The 20,625-nt window shown below is 44.9% G+C and overlaps 1 protein-coding gene across 3 annotated transcripts in view; it reads right to left on the bottom strand.

Annotated features, from left to right (window-relative positions):
• Positions 1–2,524: 2,524 nt before the first annotated feature.
• The window catches only part of LOC122379977 (probable uridine nucleosidase 2), a 132,506-nt gene continuing 114,405 nt past the window's right edge, over positions 2,525–20,625 (bottom strand). For all 3 annotated transcript variants that reach the window (XM_043362683.1, XM_043362684.1, XM_043362685.1), the window contains 2 exons: positions 13,504–13,677; positions 2,525–3,104 (listed from right to left, as the gene is read on the bottom strand). In XM_043362683.1, coding sequence (XP_043218618.1) covers positions 2,928–3,104; positions 13,504–13,677 — 351 coding nt within the window. In that variant the 3' untranslated portion in view covers positions 2,525–2,927. The remainder of the gene's footprint in view (positions 3,105–13,503; positions 13,678–20,625) is intronic.

Here is a 20,625-nt window from a genome sequence, read left to right as displayed (position 1 = left end):
GTCAGGTCAGGTCAGGTCAACTAGTAGGGATCCTGACGGGTATTCTTAGTATTTGTCAAACGCCTCTGACAGCTTCGTAACATGTTACGAAGGCCCCCAAAGTTATTTCATAAATGTTCAAATGGCTGCTAATTTCGAATTCAGCTCCAAAAACTAGCATAAAAACATGTAAAACTTGCAAAAGTGAACCGAGGTCATCAAAGGTCGATGACCTGACCTGACCTCTAAGTGACCTTGAAACCCATCCTAATGCATGGGCGCAACAGCATATCACATGTTTGAACGCTTGAAACCACGAAAAGGCTGCAAACGCGCGGCTAATGCGAGCCAACATTTGTCGAATCACGATTCCGGCCAAACATGGTGTCGAAAGGTAGGTCACAGGTCAAAGGCTATTTGGGTCAGGCCCATGTCACTCCACTTTTGATGACATCATAAGGGGGCCTCAGGACAATAATGGCGCGGTGCGCCACAATCGCTTCCAAGCCACTTGCCAACAGCTGCCATTTTTGAAAATATTATTTTGAAATAAAGTTACAAATAATAAAAATATTGTAATAAATTTGTTAATTAAATCGATACCTTATCTAAAATCTTACTGAAAAATGATTTATTCATAGTAACCAGTATAACGCCTTTTGGGGCGACTAACGGAGCGAGCGAGAGGGTGGGCTTTGCACGTGCGAAATTGCGAGGGGGTACCTCCAACTGACTTGTGCACGGCACCCTATTAACCGGTCTCTAGCGATGTGCCAAATTTGAGTTCAATCGGCCCAGCCGTTCTCGAGATCTGGAAGCGGCACCCTGCACGTGCGCACGTGCAAAATGGGTCCCAACTGACTTATGCACGGCACCCTACTAACTGCTCCGTAACCGTGTACCAAATTTGAGCGCAATCGGTCCAGCCGTTCTCGAGATCTGGAATCGACCCCCTGCACGTGCGCACGTGCAGCAGCACCCCAACTCTGGCACATGGATACGCATTGCCTAATGGGTGCCTACCTACATGCCAACTTTCAGCGCAATCGGCCCAGTAGTTACCGAGATATTGCAACTATTACAAAAGTGACATCTCTTCGTTTTGCACGTGGCACGTGCATAAGGGGTCACCCACTTGTATCGGCAATGGTCCAGTACTTGGTAGAAGGAATGAAGCTACCCTACAAAAATTACCGCATGTAAATCGGTCAAGTGGTTGCTGAGATATAAGCGTCGTAGAATCGTGACCACGGCCGGCCGGCCGGCCGCTCATACTCAGAAATTTCCGTTATTCTACGTGAGATTTCCTCGCTTCGCTCGCTCCGTAAAAATACCAGTATAACGCCTTTTGCGGCGACTAACGGAGCGAGCGAAAGGGTGGGTCTTGCACGTGCGAAATTTCGAGGGGGTACCTCAAACTGACTTGTGCACAGCACCCTACTAACCGGTCTCTAGCGATGTGCCAAATTTGAGCACAATCGGCCTAGCCGTTCTCGAGATCTGGAAGCGGCACCCTGCACGTGCGCACGTGCAAAATGGGTCCCAGCTGACTTTTGCGCGGCACCCTACTAACTGGTCCCTAACCGTGTACCCAATTTGAGCGCCATCGGTCCAGCCGTTCTCGAGATCTGGAAACGACCCCTGCACGTGCGCACGTGCAGCAGCACTCCAACTCTGGCACATGGATATGCATTGCCTAGTGGGTGCCTACCTACATGCCAACTTTCAGCGCAATCGGCCCAGTAGTTACCGAGATATTGCAACTATTACAAAAGTGACATCTCTTCGTTTTGCACGTGGCACGTGCATAAGGGGTCACCCACATGCATCGAGAATCGTCCAATACTTGGTAGAAGGAATGAAGCTACCCTACAAAAATTACCGCATGTAAATCGGTCAAGCGGTTGCTGAGATATAAGCGTCGCAGAATCGTGACCACGGCCGGCCGGCCGGCCGCCCATACTCAGAAACTTCCGTTATTCTACGTAAACTCCGCTCGCTTCGCTCGCTCCGTGATAAGCTGGATGCGTTTTTACGTTGCTTTCCTGCTACTGCAGAGGTTTTTTTAAATCGTCTATATCTTCAAAACCGGCCATTTCTTAGCATATTGCTGCTCTTTTTTGTCGCTAGAAAATTAGTTGGGCTTTCAATTGACATCAACGGTTGAGTGGTAGGTGTAGAATGCCATCAGTAATCTTCAAATAAAATTAGTCATTTTTACGTTGTCAAGGAACGGAGTACCCCTTGCGAGCATCAGGGGTGACGTCACTCAGGATCCGTCTCTGCTTGGTCGGCGGGGGATTGACTGTACCTTCTATAGATGGCCTTGATTTGGGTCAGGGTCATGAAGTTTTCAGGGTAGGTGTAAAATTGATCATCTCGGGGGTAATTAAAATTTCGTCGTCATCGGCCACTTTTTACGCTAGTTATTTGCGAAAAACCGAGGGATTCCGTTCGACCCCCCTCCCTATACGGGCGAGGGTTAACACGAACCAACCCGGCATTAGTAGCGTTAGACAATAGGTAGTGTTCAAAAAAGAGAATAGTCGTTACCCTGATGTGCATTATAAAAGAACGCCATGCTGCGTAATCAGACAACAAAACATAAAAATCACTCAAAAACACATTTCTACATCTAACAAAGAATAACACAACTTCATTCAAGTCTGGTCATGTTATGATCATAGGTATAGGGCACGTTTTATGGGACAGAAGGTGTTTCCTCAGAACTTACCATTTCCGAAAAACATCGGCGAGGCGTTGCGGGACGTCTTACCCCGGTGTACCCTACGGGCGAGGGTTAACCTATTGGACACTAAAAATGCTGCCTATTTTTCTGCAAATGTAGCAAGTGACAACAATAGCACTCTTGTTTATTACAAGTGACAACAATAGCACTCTTGTTTATTACCAGGATTACCATTTTCTTCATCCTATTCGATCGAAAGTCAAAACTCTATGTCAGGATGTCCAAAGGCATCCAGTAACATCTTCTTGTAGAGCTGCATATCCAGCGCCTGGACGATGTTGACGTTGCAGGGAGTGCGGGCGCGCGCGGCGTGCCAGTCGCGTCTGTCGACCACCAGCTGGCCGCGCGTTAACTGGCCCTGCAGCTCGACGGAGGCCTGCCGGCGGGCAGAGCGTCAGCAGTGGCCCAGTCGGGGCGACTCTAATGGCAGCTCATTACGGGTGTCGCCGCCGGCGGGCACCTACCGCGTCCCGCCCTCTCCAACACATTACCCCCCCCCCCCCCACACGCACCCACACACACGCCGCAGTCTGGCAGCGGCCCGAGAGCGAGCAGCACATCAGTGGCCGGAGATACGGCGCGGCAGAAGCCCCGAGATACGGCGCGACAAACTGCCAGGCAACAGCATGGACAACGCCTCCTGGTCAGTAGGGCTCGGAAACGGCCCATCGCCCAGCCGGCGCCGCGCCGGTCAGCTGCTGCGAGACCGGCAGAGCAGCAGCTGGTCCACTCTGCAGACCCAGACACAGCCTGAGAGATCATTTGAGTTCACCCTCTCTAGAACACCATAAAACATCGGGCTTTTACTCCTTAAATAACTCTGGTTTATTCCCCCTTAGTAAGATAGAAAAAAGACACCAAATGGGGGGGTGATTGCAAAAAAGCCCGCCCACAGGGGTGTAAAAAAACTCCCTTTTGGAGCATCAATAACACCGTAATATGGTGTCCATGAACGCCGTTTCTTGGTGTACATGGACTCCATATTTCGGAGCTCTGATGCCCCAAAAGAGCGATTTTTGATATCCCTGTGGGACGGACTTTTTGCCATGTTACCGTAAATAGAGTCAAGACTCTCAAATAATTCTTTTTGGGGGTTATGATGCCCCAAAGGACAGTTTTCGATACCCCTGTATGGCGGACTTATTGGTATATCACCTTATATGAAGTCACGACACAACCGATAGAAATTCCAAGCATTTACTCTCGGAAATTTCCAGGTGAGACTTCAATACCTATACATCCGGTAGAAGCTCTTAGATTCTACTCCGAGACGAGTCAAACCATATAATCACGCGCCTGAAAATTTTAGGCTTTGTTATATATATGTTACGGGTCATATGCTAACTTGGGCAGTATGCAAACTGCCCGGGCAGTATGCAAACTACCCAACAGCCCGGGCAGTATGCAAACTACCCAACAGCCCGGGCAGTATGCAATGCATACCGCCCGGGTAGTATGCATACTACCCGACCCCTTGGGCAGTATGCATACCGCCCAAAAGCTTGGGCAGTTTGCATACTGCCCGCCTCTCGTCTTGAAGTTGTGTATTCCATGTCCATTTTAAAAATAAAAATGGATCTCTGAGTAAAATAGCTTAATTACGAAGTCTGTTTTGCCGTCAAGCGCGTTTTATCGATTGAAGGATGGAATAAGAACTAGAATATACAGACTTAAAGTTTTGCCCAGAATTTCATTGTTTATTAGCCAGCAGCCAACAAGTCATTTTCATCTGAAATGACGACAGATCTATAGTATCATCACTCGTTGGCTTTGGTTTGGTATCTGGACCTGTAGAGGGCGTAAGTACAGTTTCAATAGCTAATACTGCATGAAACCATTTGCATGCAAGGCGTAAAAAGTTCTTATGGTCAGGTAACTGCAGGGCAGATCAAGTGACCTTACCTCAGAAAAGGTTAGAACTTGTTCGCCATAGCTACCCCGACTGAACGATCGCTTTGAAACTTTCAGCAATCTATAGCAGTAAAAGCATGTATAAAATACATGCATTGGATTTTTGATGTCCAACCGATGACCTAAGGTCAGGCCAATTTTGCAGTCTCTTAGAAGTTGACAGGAGAAAGTTGAAAGACGCCTTTTTGGATAAAAGTCCTTCTAAACGCTCTCAAATATCGGGTTCCATGTAAACACAACACACTGAATCGGCAAATTCCACTTGTAGTGACCCCTCTTTATGACCATGAGGCCATGTCAGGTCATAACAGATCTGCAGTAGTTTTTTACGATTACCTACTTTTTATGGAGACGTATTCGAGCAATGGAAATAACCTTAGATGTGTTTAAGTCGACGATAAGGATCGTCTGATAACCAACATGACCTTTTCATGTCATGCCATGACCTTGACCTTAGGTCAAATTTTAAAGTGGTCTCAAAAGCCAAATTATTGTTAACTCGACGCGTCTCGAAGAGAGGAACACGATGTCGGCAAAGGCGCAATGTCGTGCCTATCTAAGGTAAACTAATTTTGCCGTGAAATAAATCGTCAAAACAGCTTTTTAAGTGTTGTTGCCCTCTGGAGGCTACACCGTGAATTTTTATGAATTTTTATGTTATTTTGAATGCCGCTTACGGCATCTTACATGCAGCTTACTCCTGTGCCGGTAAGTGGCACAGGAGTCGAGTTAGGGTGTTCAATCCCCCCTCCCCCCAAAAAAAACCGGCACGGCTGGTGCCGAGCGCGGCCCCGCGCGGGTTAAAGTGTCTGCCATTGACATTGTATGCGAGCTATTGCATTAACTAGCCTCACGAGCCACGGTCAGCATACTGCCCGAGTAAACATCCTGCCCGTGAGATGAAAGGTATGCGGTATGCATACTGCATGGCATACATGCATGCATACTACCCGGGCGGTATGCATACTGCCCAAGCGGTCGGGTAGTATGCATACCGCCCGGGTAGTATGCATACTACCCGACCCCTTGGGCAGTATGCATACCGCCCAAAAGCTTGGGCAGTTTGCATACTGCCCGCTTTCCGACTTAAAGTTGTGTAATCCATGTCCACATTAAGAATATGAATGGCTCTCTAGATAACAATAGATCGACCGAGAAGAATTTTTGTCGTCAAACGTGATTGATCGATCGTAGGATGGAATGAGGATTGGAATAAAGTGTTGAAATTACTTTTTCCCATATCCATTGTTGAATAACCAGTGGCCAACAAGTCATTGTCATTGTGAAGCGTGAACTGAGTCAAATGAAAAGACGACGACAAAATTTGACGTCATCAACTTTGAACAAATCTTTTTTCGCTATAACTTTGCCAAAAAGAGGAATCAATCTCAAATTTGGTATGTGGATAGAAGGCGGTAGGGACTATCACATATTTTCCGTTTTTTCGAAATTCAAAAAAAAATTGGATTTTTTGCCTATTAGGTCAAAAATTGCTTTTTTGATTTTGGGGGGTTCAATATCTAAACATTTTACAAAATCTGAAATAGCAGTTTTGTAGCCCTCTAATTCTACACTTTTTATACCTACTCTTAAACATTTTCTGTATCTATAAAGCTGTAGGCCTGACAGCTCTTCCCGCGAAACCTTTTTCGGGTCGAAAATGGCAGAAATGACGTCACTCTGACGTCATTAGCGGCCAACCTATCATAGCCTTTGGAAAATTTTTGGTCACAATGTGTAAAAGCTACGATCCCGGGAGGGTACTGAAAGTTTCGTGGCAATCGGCGCAGCGGAATTCTGGAGATATATCGAAAAAACTAAGGGGGACAAAAAATGCCCCCCCCCCCCACCACCCGGAAGGTTGAAACGTTTGTCATTCACATATATACGCGAGTTATTGCATTAACAAGCCTCACGAAGTGTAGTCAACATACTGCCCGAGTAAACATCTTGCCCGTGAGAAGAAAGGTGGGTGGTATGCATACTACCCGGGAGGTATGCATACTGCCCGGGCGGTATGCATACTGCCCAAGGGGTCGGGTAGTATGCATACTACCCGGGCGGTATGCATACTGCCCGGGCTGTTGGGTAGTATGCATACTGCCCGGGCAGTTTGCATACTGCCCAAGTTAGCATACACTGAAAAAATATAAAACACTGGTCGGGTGTTTTATCAGTGTATTATGGGTGTTAAGCACCATTAATGGTGTATCATGACACTAATAGCAGTGTCATTACCCCATCCAACACCGTTTTTGGTGTAATAGCATTGCTTGAACACGGTTTAAGGTGTCACATGACACTTGAAATAACACACTTGGGGTGTAATCGAGGTGTCTCAACTCCCATCTAACACCTTTTTTGGTGTTACAGAGAAAACATAACACCCGTTAGGTGTACTGAGGGTGCCATGTCATCCCTTAAACACCGTTTAAGGTGTCACACGACACTTGAAAAGCACACTTGGGATGTACTCGAAGTGTCGTAGCTCCCATTCAACACTCCTTTTGGTGTCAAAGAGAAAACAAAACACCCTCTGGGTGTATTGAAAGTGTCATGTCATCACTTAAACACCGTTTAAGGTGTCACACGACACTTGAAAGAGCACACCTGGGATGTAATCGAGGTGTCGTAACTCCCATTCAACACTCATAGCAGTGTCATTACCCCGTTGAACACCGTTATTGGTGTAATGACATTGCTTGAACACCGTTTAAGGTGTCACATGACACTTGAAATAACACACTTGGGGTGTAATCGAGGTGTCTCAACTCCCATCCAACACCTTTTTTGGTGTTACAGAGAAAACATAACACCCGTTAGGTGTACTGAGTGTGCCATGTCATCCCTTAAACACCGTTTAAGGTGTCACACGACACTTGAAAAGCACACTTGGGATGTACCCAATCGAAGTGTCGATCCCATTCAACACTCCTTTTGCAGGTGTCAAAGAGAAAACAAAACACCCTCTGGGTGTAGGTATTGAAAGTGTCATGTCATCACTTAAACACCGTTGAAGGTGTCAGTGACACTTGAAAGAACACAATGATAGGTATCATATCACATCACATCACAATGTAGGTATTGAAGTGTTATGAAATGTAAGTGTTAGCTAGTATTATCGTAGGGGTCTGAGCCGTAGGGGGTCTGAGCCAGGGGATGACTAACACCGTTCGTATTCTCTTGGTACTTCATGTAGTTAAGTTATAAATGTTATTGTTTAGCTGGGACAGAGACATTCTAGCATAAAAATATTCAAATTACCAGCTTCGTTTATTAGTTACGGGAGCTTTCGAAAGACGTTCGTCTTTCTTCGTCAGCCTGTCTTTGCAGTGTCAGACACCCTTGAAATTCCCTATGGGTGCAGTTGGGTAGATGGCGCTGCTGTGCTGTATGGTGTACAGAGTTTGCATTTATATTCTAATGGATTTGCTTCAACTACATCAAATAAACAAATCCACGATAATAAATAAATAAATTCATATACAATACTTCAAAGAAAACGCGTCGGGAAAATATTGGGAACATAATGCAGCCCTAGTAGCCCATGTTCAACCGTTGGCTTCCATGCGGCCGGCCGCCATACTAGTTTGAAACGTGCGCGACTGCGGGCGGAGGCGCTGGTGGGATTACGGTGTGTTGGGAGTATAAGTGTGTGCAAGTGAGTTAGAAGTGATCGTGAGTGGTGTCTTGGTACTCGAAGAGCTCCAGTTTTAGCAAAGGTGAGCTATTCTTGGCTAGCAATGGCACTGCTGCGGATTCCGAAAGACATGGTACTGGCCGCTGGGGGGGGGGGGGGGATGGCGGCATACTCCCGATAGGGGTTCTTTAATATCCGAAAAATATATCCTCAGATTTTTTTCTCTGGTGTTGGTGTGCAATTTAACACGCACCCTGCTTGGGTATTTATCCGAATTCGTAACCCCACTGGAGAGGGGGAGGCGGTTGGATTCTGCTTATTTCTATTATGCTCCGCGTATCCGTGCTGCTAGACTGATTTGCGATGCAATGTGGTGGCATTTGTTCCCTGCAACCTACATTCTGTGTGTAATTTCATAACGCTGTATCATATAGGTATGCATACAACTTATTGATTCCCCCATTGGGTACAGGGTGTCAGGTACAAATGTATCACTGGTAGTTTAAATGAATTGTTGGTAATAACAAGGTTGAATAACACCAATGATGAAAGTGGGTGTTCAGTTTATCACACATGTGAGCGTCATTCCCTGCAATGTTAGTGTTTGTTATCAATTTTACACCGTTACGAGTGTTACTAGGGTGTCTTAACAGTGTTGAAGTACACCCTTAATGGACGCCTGAAGGATGAGCTTAAATTCCAAAGGGCGTTAAAAACAACGTAACCCGAAGCTGATATTAAGGGAGCCTTAGATTAGGTCAAAGGTCAGGTCACCAAAGTTCATCGAAGGACAAATTTTGCCTCTTACGCCACTTGTTGACGAATCGGCGAATAACTTGTGAACGAATAGAGCTACAGCGCGGCCGAAAAGTACACCCAGTAGCTCTTTCAACGTTTTTTTGTGAGTGTGAAATGCGTCCTCAGATTTGATCTAAGATCAACTAATTGCCCTACAGAGGAGAAAACCCATGAAATAAACGGTTTTACAGAAATTGTTTTCTGCAGCAATTCATTTGATTCAAAACCGACACGACATTTAATGTTCCGGCATCGTGTTCCTCGATTTGAGACGCGTCTAATTAAAAAATAATATGACCGTCAAATGTGATTTTGAAAATCTGACCAAGGGTTATGGTGATGACCCGACCAGAAAGGTCATGTTACAAATTAGTCGATTAGTATTGTCGAGCTGAACACATCTTATGTGTTTTCATCGCTCTAGCTCTATAAAAAGTTACTGTAAAAAAAAAACTGAATAGTGGATAGTGGATACATGTCATGACCTGATAGCACGTCTTGGGTATAAATAGAGTCACGGGTGCAATTTTCCCATTCAGTGTGTAATGTTTATCTGTTATTCAATGTTTGGGGGCGTTAAGTATGACTTTCGTCCAAAAGAACACATTTCAATTTGTTCCCGTTGACTTATGCATAATGTTTGCATTCTTGACCTTACAGGTTACAGATATCAAGCTTCAGAGATACGTATTTATTCATGCTGTTTATCTTATCAATCGCCTAAAATTTGAAAGTGATCACTCAGATAGTGTAGCATTGGCGAACAAACTCTTAATTTTCTGGGATGAGGTCACTTGATGTGGCCTGGTGACCTGACCTTGAGCGACCTGGGTATGAATTTTAACATGTGCAAAAATCTTGGACAAAAGTGGGCAGGGCGCCGCCGTTTTTTTAAGATCTGCGAAATACCGCAGGAGGGGGAGTGGTGTTCATGTTCAAACACCTCAAGCCCGCCGCGGAGTCATCCTATACTTGTTTCTGTAGTCTGTACGTGTTTCTATTTCTAAGTGTCGTCCTTTCGTGTTTCTCCAGAATGTGCCTCCCTGGATCTTCCCAGATGCCGCCTAGTGAGAACCCAGCGGAGCTTCACTTATAGGGCTGCATCCGCCTGGAACGCCCAATTAACACGCAGTTAGACTGGATAGCACCGGAGAGGCCCAAGTGAATCACCAGCGCTGTGTTTTAAACAAAATGTTTTAGGTCTTGCAATGTGTCTCATTTTTAACCATGCTTTTACCAGTGTACAATGACTGAATTCGTAATACCCACCATGTGGAGAATTCTAATAAATGACTCTGACTCTGACTCTGAAAAGCCAAGAACATAAACATTTTCATGGAGCAAACGGTCTTCGAAGTGGAGCTCAGTTGCCATGTACCCACTCAAGTGCGCTCCGTTTTCAAAGAGCTGAAGCAAAGGGCAAAGAGATAGAAGGGCTCAGAGATCAAGCTTCGGGCCGCGCTGAAGTGAACAGAGCTGTAAAAGGTTTGTGTGGCGAGGGAGGGGGGGGGTAGGCACGACAGGCGATTATGAACTGCGAAGTGTGTGAATAGGGCTAGAGAGAGCTAGCGTCCTACGGCGACCTCGGTGAACACTGAACTGATACGGACTTAAGAGGGAGGAGGGGGGCTGATATGTAGTAGACATGTGCATGGATCCGAGTGATTGATACATGATCTCAGTGGATCTTAAAGCAAACGACAAGCTTGGATCTATAATCCCATTGTATCCCACGTAGAAAATGTATCCTGAATCTCTGAATCTATGATCTCATTGCATCTTATAACAAACCAAAATCAGGATCTGAGATCCGATTGAATCCCACCACATGCAACCTAATGAAACCATGTTTCCATGCGACTTGTTTTGAATTTTGAACTTGAATTTGCGTTGTTTTAAATTTTCTCCGTGTACCAACTGCGCCACTGGAGCCGCCCATATACTCCATGACACCCACAGGGTGTCATGGAGTATATGGAGCCTGTGGGCTCCCTGTGGGTGTCAACTTGGTGACACCGTTATAAGTGTAAGCAGCGCTGTGACACCTTTAAATTACACCCGTGGGTATGCAGTTTAACACACACCCAGGCGATTATTCCCCCCAGTATCCCTATGGGTGTCAACTTGGTGACACCGTTATAAGCGTTGTGTTGTGACACCTTTAAATTACACCCGTGGGTATGCAGTTTAACACACACCCAAGCGATTATTCCCCCCAGTATCCCTACGGGTGTTATCTTGGCGACACCATTATAAGTGTAAATAGGGTGTCTGAGGGGAGTCGAAACGCACCCTTGTCTGGGGTGTATGACACCACAGTACAGAAACTGGACACCCTTAGGGATAGTACAATGGTGTATCTTGACGCTCATATAAGTGTTATCTGACACCTTTCAAAAACACCCGTGGGTATGCAGTTTAACCACTTACACCGTTAGCAGTGTTTTAAATTTTCTCCGTGTATGACCCGTAACATATACAGCATAACATGGGCCTTTTCACTGTGCTGACGTTGACAGCGCTCTGTTCTGTTGCCGGTCCTTTTGTTGCTCTGTGCAGGCGTCACTAGGCTGTTTATCGCCCAAGCCGATTTCTGCATGGAGTAGAGTGTGATGTTTCCCTTTGCACCCATCCACACTGCAGCCGGGAAACGATGTGCAATCCGTAGCACGGTGTCCGCGGCGGAGACACCTGAAGAAGAGTCCATAGGATCTACATGTGCTCAGTCTCTGGTCCAGATCCATCCCTCCAAAACTTTGACAGTTTGTCAGTTGATGATCACCGGCGCGTGTACAGCTCACAGACCGTGCGTTCTGTCTGGCTGATCAGTGTTTTCTTGGTCCAGCTTTTGTCCTTTCTGTAGCATCTGTGCATCTGAGTTCTGTCTCCGGCCTGGTCGACTTCTGCAGCCCTCACAGTTTGCATTTCGTCACCCAGCGCCGTTCTCATTTCCTTCAGTGTCGGATGCCTGCACTGAAAACAATTTAACCCAAGGCTGGCGAGTAAAGCGGTGTTTTACGGGTACCCCTATCCGCAACCATTTTTAACCACCCTCCCAGGAGTAGTCCTAGGTCCCATTGCGGTGTAGTCGTACTTGCTCTGAGCGGATATAACCGCTGTCAGCGAACAAGTCCGCTGAGAGCAGGGACGACTACACTGCAATGGGACCTTGCTGTACTCCTGGGAGGGTGGTTAAAAATGGTTGCGGATAGGGGTACCCGCGAAACACCGGTTTACTCGCGGGCCTTGGGTTAAATTGTTTTCAGTGTGGTTCCTGTGCTCCTGATGATATTTTCCTTGAACTTTGATGGAAGCTTCTTCATTAGGATTGGTGCCAGAACTCTCCCACATGTTCCCAAATCTATGCCCAACGCCTGCAGCTCCCGTAGATGGCTCTCCATGTCCGAAAATGGTGTCCGTGACCCTTGTTTATGCCCTGAGGTCATCTTAGGTCTAGAATGGTATCTAACAGTTTTTCGCAAATAACTCTTGATACAGGCATGCTAGAGCAATGAAAACGCCTTATATGTGTTCAGCTCGACGATACGGATCGACTGATATGCAACATGACCCTTTCCGGTCAGGTCATGACCTTGACCTGAGGTCAAATTTTCAAGTTGACCTTTCAAGGTCAACTTATAGTTCATTCGATGCGTCTTGACGAGAGGAACACAATGCCGGTAAAAGTAAGCTCGTACAAGGCTTGGGTCAAAAGTTATTGCAGAAAAACTGTTTCCGAAAAAAATCGGCTATTTTTGCAATTTTTGCCCCCTGCAGGCAAAACCGTTGACGTTAGGTCAAATCTGAGAGAATTACTCAGAAAGGGCTTTAATAGGGCTATCGAATGCGCTTTTCCGCAGCGCTGTAGCTCTATTGGTTCTCGGGTTATGCGTTGGCTTCTTGGAAATTTTCGACATTCGACCTGGAAATCGAAATTTTGCCTTCAATGACCTCTGGTGACCTGACCTTTGACCTGACCAAAACATTGACCGAAGTGATTTCGTCATTATTTTTGACGCTCTTTCGAACGCCGCCTTCCGCGTATCGCTACGTGGCCCAAGAGCCGAGTTACAAGGGGGGGGGGGTGTTCAAACGCACCCCCCCCCCCCCCAGCAGGGCGTGGAAATCCAGGACCCCCAGCCGGGCGCGGGTTAATACGCACATACCACCCACAGAGCAAGGCTGAATTCGCCAGCTCCGGGTAAAATTGTTTTCAGTGTGGGGCATACATACTTTAGGGCGGAGAAGAGGTTTTATGGCTCCCCATTCCACAATGTCTTGAATATGCTAAAACAAGGTAGATATTCGAAAATCGGACGCCCTAACGGACCATTTAAAGTATCTTGCGCGACTGAGAATGGATCGGTCTTCAAACTAGTGACCGAAAACAAGGTGATGTGTAGCAAGTGTTGGTGACTGTACGCACGTGGTGGGCGCTGGTGTTCCTGGCGATCTGGGGCCGGACGAGAAGTGCGGCTGCTGCCTGGTCGCAGGTGATCCAGCTGCCGAACATATCGTCCTCCAAGACACGTGCCTCCGCGGCGTTGAAGAGCCGGGCTGCCGCCGAGTCGACCGCACCCAGCACCGCCTTCCTCCACGACTGGAACCAGGGGCAAAACACCGCCATTTTGTTAGTTGGGTGATTATAGCACTCTTTGTTATTCATTCAATCACCAACCGGATGGTCCCCACTAGTGATGTCAATTACAGAAAATCGGAATACCGATACCAAACCAAATACCAACCAAAACCGTGAGGAAATACCGAAACCGAACCAACCTAGAAACATGAGGCAAATACCAAATTTAATTTATACCAATTTATCAGCTTCTTATATATTAGTGAGGGTTCATAATACCAACAAAATACCAAATATAGGAGGATTGAAATACCAAATACCAAGTTGGTATCGGTTTGGTATCGGTATGCCAAAATGTTGGTATCCGATTGACATCTCTAGTCCCCACTTACAGGTGAAGTCACATAAAAAGTATAAACACGAACATACTGAGCAGTAAGCACTAGGGCTGATAATCCCGGGATCGGGATCCCGGGATCCCGGGATTGTATTAATCCCGAATCCCGGGATTAGAAGCATCGGGATTTCGGGATCCCGATATTTTCCGTACAGAAACATCGTTCATAAAGTGTAGCTGATAGTAGGTATGTAAAAAAAGGTAAGTGAGTAACAACGCATTACAGTGCAGTTTTATGTCCAAAGATCTTACTTACGCCGTGCAAAGTCGTTATGCACAAGTATTGGTTACATATATACCTACAATTGACATTGTTTCACACCGTCTCAGCCTTCACAATGTGGCGAGAGACGAGCTCTCTCTCGGCTCATCTCTCGCTCCCCGCGACGTCCCTCGCGTACTCGGTTTAACAGATCATTTTGCACGATGACATACTATGCCGACTATCGAATTCGAGTCCATCGAGTGGGAGGAGGTCGGCCGTCTTCTCTGTGTGACTGTGGGAGCACGTCTGGTGGCTCAGTTACTGTCAGTGCCCCGTGGCTGGACGATCCATGAGGCTGGCCGGGCGCCCTGGGCATGGTTACCGTTAGTGAATAATTATTAATTACGTGCCTTTGTGATAAGCTATAGCTAACTTTGCCAAAATGTCGGATTTTGCTGAATTTAATTGCATGTAAACTGCATGTAAACGCGATTGCATGTAAACTGTCTGATGCGTTGAAACAGCGCATCCGACAGAGACGGTCACGTGCTGCTAAAGTCCTACAATCGCTCCATAACAAAATGTCGGCAGACAGAGACTGGAAAGATATTTTTCCTAGTGCCTCTCGCAAGGAAGCACAGGACTTAGTTGTCCACATGATGGAAAGATTGGGAGAACAGATGCATGATACCGAAGTAGGTGTAGATACAGAAGTGATGGACGCTGATGATCCTGAATCAGCGCCGTCTCTTCAGTCGATGCTTCAACAAGCTCTAGATGAGGTTAGAGCTCCAGAGCAAGGCACCAGTTCATGCCCGTCTGGGATTAACTTTTAGCAATCTTCTCTGATGATGACGAAGGCCATAAGGAAAGAATTGGAAAATTTACCTATCTCAGGAAGGACAGGCATGGTAGCGCTGTCCTACAACTGGCTGAAGGGCATAGTTCCTACGAGTGTTGAATCGGAACGAGTGTTTTCCACTGTCGGGAATATCGTCACAAAAGTGCGGTCGAGTCTCGGCGACGAAGTCGTTGATGCACTTTGCTTCCTCAAGTGCTACTACCGTAACAAGTGAATGTGACCAGAACATGCTGCTGGTCAGACGACCACAATCCGTAGGCACGTCTACTGTATCCTGACTCGAAATATAAACAAGAAATACAATGATCAATGTCATTCATGCTCTTATATTTGTTCGGGGTGAAGGTGTATGCCTGGTATTGTGTTTATGATGGTAAGGATGCGCCATATACATACGATATTGCAAGAAATTCTGCTTTGTAGACAGGTTAAAATAAAAACTGCTCAATCCCGGGATCCCGGGATATCCCGGGATTGCATTTCTAAAATCCCGGGATCCCGGGATTGCCAAAAAGTCCCGGGATTATCAGCCCTAGTAAGCACTGCACAAACGGGCGTGCACACACCTTATTCCGACCAGAATAAAAGTAAAAATAGAAAAATAAAGATAAAAAATAAAAATGGATAGAGTAAAATAGGATAAAAACTGTATATCGATGAAACAAAGGCACTGTTTTAAAACGTCTTATACATATAAAAGATGATATGGGGGTGATGGGGTAAGTGATATGCTGCAAAAACAGGACTAAACTAGTGTTGTAAAGGACACCGCACTAAATAGATGATATGCCCTTCATGACATGCTTTTCAAAACGCCAGAAGCATAAAAAATGTTTCAGGTCTCATTCTCACCAAGTGCGGTAAACAATGGCGGCGGAACACCTTGAATTAAGGGGGGGGGGGGTCATCACTGACTTTTTGTCCCATTCTTTCCATGCAACGCCCATAGGGCTAATTTTAAAATGTCAAAATCAAAGGGGGCACGGTGCCCTGGTGCCCCCTCGTTCCGCCGCCTATGGCGGTAAACTGGTTTTGTCGTAAAATGCTCCAAAACGAATCTCTCCAGTGCCTTAATTTTCGAAATTACCTCGTCGAAATAACGGCATGATTTTTTTTCGGTTTTGCTGCAAATTCATGATGTGCACAGCTTCTCACGGCCCCAAGGCAAGTAAACAATTCAAACAATCAGCTGATTGTCGTCGTTTGTAGGTACCCCAAATATCTGACCAAAATTACTCATTGTGAGCAAGAATCAACAATAACACACAAGAAATAAGAACTTAATGATTGAACTTCAATCGCTTGTCAAATTTGGGATTATATAGGTAATACTGAACGGCTCTGCGAAAGTAAAATGGAAATGCAAATGCTTCGGCAAATTTTAGATCGGGCCAAAGGTCATGTCACCAGAGGTCATCGATGGTAAAATTTTGCTTAGATAGGATGCATTGCGCGCAGCGGTGCATTGGGGTTCCAATTTCCATGGAAACATCAACAGAGTCGGAAGCTCGCAACGCTGGAGCTAGCCGAATTCAGCGCTGAGCCGTGAAACACCGTTCAGGGCTATCCATGTGTCAGGGCAATCCAATCCACGTGATGGGCTCGGCCCCAGCGGCGCACCAGGTCCAGGATTCCCGCCCAGACCCATGCCCCCCCCCCAATTCCTGTCATCCTTCCCGCTCTGAAATCTACCAAAAGAGCCTAAGCAAATAAAACAATCAGCTCTTTTAGGGGAGAATGAGGTAAGTTGAGCCGCTTTTTGTTTTTCGTAGGCTACAGGCTAACTTATGTACTGATCATTTTTCTGCGTTTACGGGTTGGACGGACAGAGTGGTCATTTGGGCATGTAATGGTGGCCAGAAATGTTTCATACCGCTTATTTTTTAACTGAAAAGGCTACGTCAAAAATCATCATCCACGTTGCTCATCTTACCCCATGGGCGGGGCAGGTTGAGACACGTCGTGGAGAAAGTTGAGCATGGATAGAAAAAGCGAACCTCTTCTTTTCCCGGGCCACGGCGAAGAGTGGCCTCTTTTATTTACTCCATGGCATACATACTTATGGCAAAGTTTTTTTCCTCCATCAAAAAGTGACTGTTTAAGCCTTCCAATAACTCGTCAAGTTTTCTATCACGGAAGAAATCATTTTATCCTTCAGATAATCGGCAAATCACTTACAACTTGTGTAATCAACAAAGAAAAACAATTTCCTACCATTTTTATTCAGCAGAAACAAGCACAGCTCAGTTTGGTTTTCGACAGCGGAGACAACAATGGCTTATCCGGCTCATCTTCCCCCAGGTGAAAATGGCTCATATTGCCCCACCCGCGGCCATTTTCGATTAATGACACCCGCTAAGAAAAATAATCATGCACCGCAAATAACCAACCATCTCATTTTAAAGGCAAAACATGTTTTATTTATCAGGGGCGATACCACATGTTACCGGGTGCTGAGCGACAATCAATCGCAATATCAAAAGCCTGCTTTTATCGATTGTAAACATGTTTTTTGATGCAGCTCTCTTACCTGCGTCCCGCGAACGTTGCCGTCTCACGTGAAAGACTGCAGCATCGTAAGCGAACGGCATAGGTATGGAAGCTTATGTCAATTAATGCCATAGGTCCATAGGAGCTGAGAAACATGGGGTGGCTAAACTTGCCCCTTGGCTCATCTTACCTCACTCTCCCGGCTCCCCTACCCCTCTTTCTGTATAATCTTGTCAGATTTAGCTTAAGTCAACGGCTTAGCATGCAAATGACAACACCTGCCACCATGGGTATAATGAGAACACAAATTGTTTTTCACAATAACCTCATAGCTTATAGCCTAAAACTTGCATGGAATTTATTTAAGCAGCATCGTGTTCCTCTTATCGAAACGCTCCGATTGTATTAAAAGTTTATCTTAAAAGGCCATTTGGGATTTTTTTTCGGTTGTTCCCACTTAAGGGCTAGTTTATTGAACGGTTCGAACGGTTATCACACATGACGCACAATGTTCGTTGCAAGAAGCCACGATGACCTTATCAGCTAAAACAGCATTGTACGAAAAAGCAGGAAACAAAATATACGCAAAGACTAAATCAATAAATAACATGTAGACCTATGCGTAAGTTGTGTATGTGTGTGTAGGTGTGTGTGTGTGTGTGTGTGTGTGTGTGTGTGTGTGTGTGTGTGTGGGTGTGGGTGTGGGTGTGGGTGTGGGTGTGTGCGTGTGCGTGTGTATGCGTGTGCGTGTATGTATGATGTGTGGGTGTGTGAGAGAGAGAGAGAGAGAGAGAGAGAGAGAGAGAGAGAGAGAGAGAGAGAGAGAGAGAGAGAGAGAGAGAGAGAGAGAGAGAGAGAGAGAGAGAGAGAGAGAGAGAGAGAGAGAGAGAGAGAGAGAGAGAGAGAGAGAGAGAGAGAGAGAGAGAGAGAGAGAGAGTTGGCGTTTATGTTTATGCATAGGTGAATGTGAATGTGTGCGGACGGTGTAGGTGCATATGTGTATGTAATGTTTGTGTGACAATCTCCTCCTCTGTACCAGGCGCGTTGCAAATCAACTAAATTGGAATGTATTTTTATTCAAGTATTTTTGTAAGATTACCCCATCGCTTTTCAAACTCTGTAAGATTATTATTTCGCTTCGCTATGATGAACTCATTTTTCACTTCAAATTTAAGGCTGTAGGACATCATCTGCAAAGACGGTATTGTTGATTTTAGGCGTGATTTATGTATGCATTTTTTAATTAGTGTGATAATCATCACCTCTATCAAACCTGTTAGCAAAAACCAATTTACACTGTTAATATGCAAGGTACAGGGTGTCCAGAAAAAAAGATACTACGGAAATTAAGTCGCATTCATTAACGCACGTGCCGATTTTGTTCCAAATTCATGTGCTTATAGTGCAAGATTTGGCAAAACTCATGAGCACTGTAATGCGTCGTTGGAAAGTTGTCTGCTTGCCCTCCGAGATGGTCAACATGACCATCAGTCACCTGCAGACTGTGCTAGTGCTGGAGCTGATCCGCCGTAAGGCCGCTCACATTGAGTATCTGCTTTGAGGAACTGCCGCAACTAACCAAAGAGTTTACATGCCATGTGGCACCTGCTGTCTGTTTTGCCATATTTTGGCGAATACAAGCATGTGCCATTTTAAAATGTAAGGTGTTTATTTTCGGAATTACAGCAAAAAAATAATAGTATCCGTTTTTTCTGGACACCCTGTAATATTGAATCTATTTTTCAAGTGTGATAGAACTTCTTTGATAAATATTTGTGTTATTCGGCATTGCCAGAATAGGTGAACTATTGTTTCCGTGGTGTTGTCACAAAATGAGCACTTATCGTCCTGGATAACTTCAATGGTTGACAAATATTTGTTGGTTGCATAAATTCTGTTAATTATCCTAAAATGAAGATAGATAAGAAATGTTGATATTGTGGCTTTGGTAACTCGTTGCACCGTTCCTTGTTCAAATTCGTTTATATCAAGTTTCCACTTGGTTTCAAGATGTTTGTTAGTTTTTTTATTCTCATCTGTTAATTTTTCAACAAATGTGTGATATGCAACCTTGGGTAGCTTGCAATTGCCTACAAGCAAAATTTTGAATGGTATATTTGGATAACTTATTAATGCTTTATCCACCTTTGCGCTTATTGTTGTTGGTAAGCTACGCAGTAAAGCCGTGTGACATAAACAAGTCATTTGTATTCCATAAACGGTTTCCAGCTCTTCTTTTGAATATATTTTCCCGGTCATATTATTGTATAAATCACATATGAATCTTATGCCACTGTTGTCCCACCTTTTGACAATTGTTGTATCGTATTTTGTCCAATTGGAGAACCACATGCTTTCTGACAATATTTGTTCTACTGATGGGTTATATCATGATTAAACTTTATGAGACTATCCAGAATGTCAGTGTAAAATAAATTAGTAGTTTTGTCACGTAATAAGTTTAATTTGTTCGTGCCGTATGTAAGTAATTGCGTTGGTTCTGGAATCTCGCTATTCGTCACAAACGTCCAGTCGGCTTTTGATGACATATAGCGTTGTAACCATGATAGTTTTATGCTTTTAATAAATGAGCTAATGTGTACCATTTTCAAACCGTCTTTGTAATAGTCTTGTATTACTTTTGTGCGTTTCACCTTGTCATTTTTACAGTTCCACACAAAATTGTAAAATATTTTTTCCAATTGTTTGATGCATTGTTTTGAAGGATTTGGTAGTGATATAAAAAGATGAACTAGTTTTGCTATGAGCAAGGATTTAAGAATAGTAATTCTTCCTATCGGTGTCAGATTACGACGCTTCCATTGCTCTATTTCTCGTTTTATAGCTGGTATTTTTTGTTGTATATTCTTATCTGATACATCTTTCAAGTCTTTTTCGAATTTCACGCCAAGAATCGTTAAAGTATCAACAAAGGTAACATTTACGCCTGTGCTTGCGTTTATTTGATTCTCGTTGAAACCTCCTATCCCCATGCACAGTGTTTTTTTCCATGTT

Source organism: Amphibalanus amphitrite, unplaced genomic scaffold (genome assembly GCF_019059575.1).
Source record: "Amphibalanus amphitrite isolate SeventyFive unplaced genomic scaffold, NRLGWU_Aamphi_draft 000088F_arrow, whole genome shotgun sequence".
Classification (NCBI taxonomy): domain Eukaryota; kingdom Metazoa; phylum Arthropoda; class Thecostraca; order Balanomorpha; family Balanidae; genus Amphibalanus; species Amphibalanus amphitrite.
This window is presented reverse-complemented; position numbering and strand designations above follow the sequence as displayed.